The following is a 5,734-nucleotide window of genomic DNA, read 5'->3' as shown; positions in this document are numbered from 1 at the left end:
TTATTTGAGCATTAAAAACGTAAAAAATATTTCCCCTCTCCTATTCCTTGAAATAGTTCATTAATATTAAAATAATGTATTTCCTATTAACTATGTGTTATGGTTATAGGCCTATGTAGTGTTTAAGATACCACGGTACCTTGAGATAACGGATATGATTTTCACTTTGTGAGAACTGCTTCAGCTCAGCAGTTCTCCTCCTCAGTTCAGTAATCTCCTGCTCGAGCGCCTCCATGAGTTCTTCAGCTCGACTCACATCAGCCCTCTCCTGATCTCTGATCAGCTTCGTCACCTCAGAGCGTCTTTTCTCAATGGAGCGGATCATCTCAGTGAAGACCCTCTCACTGTTCTCCACTGCTGCATCAGCAGAACTCTGTTGGAACACAAGACAACACCGCATGGAGAACATCTGTTCTAAACATCTGTGATGGGCAGCATATTGTGCATATTGGGCAGCATATTGTTCATATTGTGTCTTGTGAGGACCTAAATATGGCAGGGCAGTCTGTTGTCTTGTGCAAAGGTTAACTTACCTGAAGAGTTTTTACAGCTTTTCTGAGGTCTTGTAGGTGAGTATCTTTTTCTTTAATGATGTCATGGAATTTTCTCTGTGATCCTCCCAGCTCTTTCTGGAAGTAAAAAATGAAGCTAAATGTGTAAACTTGAAATATAATCGCAATATATTACAATATATCCTTTAAACAAGGTCATAGCACTAGTTTACTTGTCCCACACAAGCATATTCATTGGGCCTTTCTGCGTTACACATTTCTCAGGCATCTGCTCATAAGACCTACTTGTAGTAGATAGAGCCATGTCATTTAACTGAGTGGAAAGCAATATACATGGGTGGTTGACGTTTAAGGGCGTAACGCAAAAAAAAAAAGGTTTTCAAATTCCTGAAAAAAATGATGGATAAAAATTGGAAAAAAATAGAAAAAAATAAAGCACTTAGTGGTCTGTGGAATTTCACCTTATTTTTGCCATTTTTGGGAAAATGTGTCCCGGCATCAACACATAGCATAGGCATGTCACACCGCAGGAAAATGGAGTCACACCACAGGGAATTCACTGCATTATGGCCATTTTAATCCTTTTGTATACATGACTGACATCTGAGCTCATGCTAACTTGATAATGATATTGTGTTTAATCTTAATATGTGTTTTCATTAATAAAAAAACTTTTTTCCCTCCTATAAGAGCAGTCACACCACAGGACACCATAAAATGAACCTAAGCATTGCGTGACAGAAAGATTGCAATATGAAGACATATTAAGAGGTTAAGAGTCACCTTAAACTTCCACAGCACTCTCCAATAACTGAGTTACTGACTGGTTAGGAGCCAGTCTTTAAGACCCTTGTAGTTGGCCTTGTAGTTGGCCTTGCAGCTGCCCATTCACAAACATTGACATACATGTCACCCCACAGGACGCAATTTGTGTTACGAAATTGAACTTGTAGTTAATATTACTGTCTTGAGTTTTTCCACATTCACATATCTTAATCTAAAGTTAAGATTTATGCAATCATGCCAAATGCTTCATACATTATTCAAAATGTTGTTGGTTAATTTATATATATATTATTATATATTGTTTCATTAATGTTACAGTCACACCGCAGGAAATTTGACATATAAACCTTTACATAAATCTTAACAAAAATGTTTCTTCTCATCTAAGACAAATATGAAACATAATGTACCACATCTTCTTTCATTGACATTTGTTTTTTAAAGGAAAATAACAGTTTTGTAGGTTTTTAACCAATGTTACGAAAAAACAAGGCGTCACGTCTCCCACCCACATACAGTAGTATTTACCTTAATGTATGACAAATGTAATTTAATGACAGAGTGAAAAAGTATGGCTACATGCAGGGCTCCGAACCGGTTCAAGGAACGAAAACGAAAACCGAAAACGAACGAAATTTTATGGAATTTTACAAGGAACGGAAACGGAAACGAAAACGAAATGGTCTTCAAGTGTTCCGGAACAAAAACGTTATTCTGAAATCCACAAACCGGTTAATAACGTTTTTTTTTTTTTTTCGTTCTCTATATTTCATACAAGTGCACGATTTTGTTTGAGGAGTAACCATGGCGACAAGCAGTCTTTTAGTTCGGCTACTGACGTGTATGAGAGGAAACATGTAGGCCTATACAGCAACAGCATTTTGCTTCACCTGAGCTCTTGCCGCCGATTGATAAAATATTGAGGAGCATTGGCCAATCAGAGTGCGACTGTGCATTGTATGGAGAAACTTCCTGGGTAAATTTTAGGATGTGCTTCTCCTCAGAGATTTTGATAGGAAACTAGAACTAAACTGTCTGTTCTCCTGGCTTTCTCGTAGTGATTGGAAGTTGGCTCTAATAAACCCGACCTAAAGTTGTTGACCACCAATATCAAATAAGTTTTTGTAAGAGAAATGACACTTTACCCGCGCTGTTCAGTCTCATTCACGGACAGTAGGCCGCTGCCTACAGAGTTTTATATTGACACCATGGAGAGCAAAAGAGAACATGTCTTGAGATCGGTGTTGGGATTCCTACAGGGACAGAGTATTTGGACCATAGTCTATGATTTGCAAAGGAATTGGATAGGCGATTTGATGAACCTAATTCGCAGAGTGCTCGTCTCGAGAGGCAACTGGTGGGTAAGTCATGTTTAGCTTACTACTTGTGATGGCACCGCCGAGTGCCTCGATGTTCAATGCGGTTATGGCAAATTATGTTGTCGTAAAGTTACTGAAGTGCTTTTGTTGTGCGCAGTGTATCCCACTGTCGGTTGTAGAGAAGAGAGGTGAGAGCTGGTGTTTTATGTGCTGTAATCAAGGACGTCTTATTTATCTGTTGTTGTGGTCAATGCGGGATAAAGTCATTCGTGGCAGATGGACAGACGCTAGCTGACGTTAGCTGGCCCGCTCAATGTTTCGATGGTTTCGTCAGTATTGCGCAATATTTCCTGGATGTCATCACGAATAAGGTCGCGTGTGACAACAAGCAGGGATAGAGAAAGACAGCGCATTTGTTGTTGTTTAAGTTATTATTCTCTTCTGTCGTGCAGAGGGCTGGGCTGATGGGATGGACTACGTGGAAACTCTTACTATTTTGTGACGCTTGTCTGTTAGGCTATAAAAGGTCTCCGGTTTTGTGGTGATGCACTGGAATGGTTGGTAGCCGATATCTGAGAACATATCCGAGGTTTCAGACTATGCAACCTGTCCCTTCTCTAGAACTAGTGACCCCTTGCATCGTGCACATCTCAAAACAGTTTGGGATTTTTTTGTGGAGCAAACTGTGTCCCTTTTACTTACACGGTTCACTTGCTGCAAACCTCATCATGGCCTATTAAATAGAGCTAGGCAAGAACTGAAATCCATGCCTATCGACACCTCTTGCTGACGTTTACCTGCGCTATTCCAGAGATTTTTTTAGGAACTCTCTCCGGCTATTTTTTTAAACTCTCTCTGGCTATTCTGTATTGTGCCTCCCTAATCAACATCCACCCACCGCTACTGGGCTGGCATAGGCTACTTTTGAGGCATCCGGTTAAATCTGCCAGGATGGATAGCCCATCTGAGTGTTTTTGGGTGTGTTATTATTTTTGAGAATAGCTGTGTAAATCAAGGGGAAATAATGAGTACGTCTATTCTAAGATAAAGTCCACGAAAATAGACTTAATATGGCCGTTAAACACTGCAGGAACGTTAAGAACGAACGTTATTTTTCGTTCCGAACTGGTTCAGGAACAATATTTTTATGGGGGAACGATTGCAGGAACGAAAACGTTAAACTGAAACTTGCCTGAACCGTTCGGAACGGAACGTTTGAAAAATAATTTCGTTTTCAAGCCCTGGCTACATGTCTGTATGTAAATAAATACTGAATGTATGCTTGGTATATATTCACTATTTTTTGTTCAGGAGTGTTTTAACTAAAACGTAACTTGATTGAAGTATGCCATTGCTGCTATTGAGAGGATACATTACTCCTCACCTGTTTCTCTGTCCGCTCTGCTGCAATTGAAACTGTGTCATGCCCTTTGTGTTCATCCATGACACACAACACGCATATACATGTCTGATCAGTGCGACAGAAGACCTCCAGCAGTTTATCATGCTGACAGCAGATCAGATCCTCCAGTTTACCAGCAGCGTCAATAACTTTGTGTTTCTTCCCTGGGAAGAGATCATTGTGAGATGTGAAGTGAGTTTCACAGTAAGACGACAGACACACCAGACAGGACTTGACAGCCTTCCGCTTTCTCCCAGAGCAGACGTCACACTCCACATCTCCAGGTCCAGCATAGCAGTGGGCAGCAGGAGCAGACTGGAGTCCCAGAAGCTTCAGCTTCTCCACCACTTCAGCCAGCATTGTGTTTCTGCCCAGAACTGGCCTTGGAGTAAAAGTCTGTCTGCACTGTGGGCAGCTGTAGACTCCCTTTGGATCCTCTTGATCCCAGCAGCCTGAGATACAATCCATACAGAAACTGTGTCCACAGGGAATTCCTACAGGATTCTTCAGTAGATCCAAACATATTGGACAACTGAAGTGATCCTGACTCCAATCACTAGCCTCTGCCATTTTGACAAACTGTATTTCTGCTTCCCCCCGCTCCTCTCAGTGTTCTCTACTGTAATTTGCTTTGTCACACAATGAAGGAAGAAGTAAAGTTCACATTTATTGCTCTATAAAGGGTAGGACATTGAGCAGAGGGTGTGGCAGACATTGGATTTGCCAGAGGCAGTACAGGTGTGTGTGTGTGTGTGTGTGTGTGTGTGTGTGTGTGTGTGTGTGTGTGTGTGTGTGTGTGTGTGTGTGTGTGTGTGTGTGTGTGTGTGTGTGTTTAAGTGTGCACACACGAAGAAAAGCAAAGAGCTTCATCGTGGCACGGCTGAGTCAAGTGGTTAGAAAGAAAGGAACAGAGTTATAGACCTGCATTGAGACTATTAGCAAGAATTGTGGAAAGGTTTGCCCCTCTAACGTTGTGCCCTTACAGGAAGTGACAGACTAGATAGTCTTCACGCCAAAAGATTATTTGGCTAGAATACTGTTAATATTGCACTGATTCTCATGCATGTAGGCCTATTTACATTTCCTTCATCCCAAATGGTAACGATCTCTCGTAGAATACTTGGCATGATATGAAGAGGTTGGTGTCTCATCAGCATTACTTACAGAAGTAAGAGACTGTTGACAAAACTCTTCCACTGAACCTTACCTCACCTTTCCTCTGGTAGGCTACGTAAACAACATGCTGTTTAGTGTGCTAAGTGTCCATCGTTCATGCACTGCACTTTTGATCGTTCAGTGCACAAAATGTGCAGCGTGAGCACCTTATACACTGAAATACACAGTAAAAAAAGAACTGTTGTTTTTACGGAAAATTGCTGGCAGCAGTGGTTGCCAAAGTCTACCTTTAAACAAATAACGGTATATTTCCTTTTTACATTTTACGGTAAGATTATGGCAGCAGTGGTTGCCAAAGCCTACCGTTAAATAAATAACGGTATTATTTTTTTTACATTTTACGGTAAAATTATGGCAGCAGTGGTTGCCAAAACAGATTGGACAGATTATATTCAGGTGAGTTCAATTATAGAGTTACAATCAGACAACTGATTGGACTGATTATACTCAGGTGAGTCCAATTATAGAGTTGCAATCACAGACAACTGATTAGACTGATTCTACTCATTGGAGTCCAATAAACATCAACTTAATTAGAT

General features: G+C 40.8%; 1 protein-coding gene across 4 annotated transcripts in view; it reads right to left on the bottom strand.

The window, feature by feature from the left end:
- The window catches only part of LOC134455460 (tripartite motif-containing protein 16-like protein), an 8,303-nt gene extending 3,642 nt beyond the window's left edge, over positions 1 to 4,661 (bottom strand). For 2 of the 4 annotated variants that reach the window (XM_063206513.1, XM_063206515.1), the window contains exons 1-3: positions 4,002 to 4,661; positions 534 to 629; positions 140 to 373 (exon numbers count right to left, since the gene is read on the bottom strand). In XM_063206513.1, coding sequence (XP_063062583.1) covers positions 140 to 373; positions 534 to 629; positions 4,002 to 4,589 — 918 coding nt within the window. In that variant the 5' untranslated portion in view covers positions 4,590 to 4,661. Of the gene's footprint in view, positions 1 to 139; positions 374 to 533; positions 630 to 3,994 lie in introns of all 4 variants that reach the window. The other 2 variants (XM_063206514.1, XM_063206516.1) reach the window with 2 other exon arrangements.
- Positions 4,662 to 5,734: the final 1,073 nt, after the last annotated feature.

Source organism: Engraulis encrasicolus, chromosome 9, assembly GCF_034702125.1.
Source record: "Engraulis encrasicolus isolate BLACKSEA-1 chromosome 9, IST_EnEncr_1.0, whole genome shotgun sequence".
NCBI lineage: Eukaryota > Metazoa > Chordata > Actinopteri > Clupeiformes > Engraulidae > Engraulis > Engraulis encrasicolus.
This window is presented reverse-complemented; position numbering and strand designations above follow the sequence as displayed.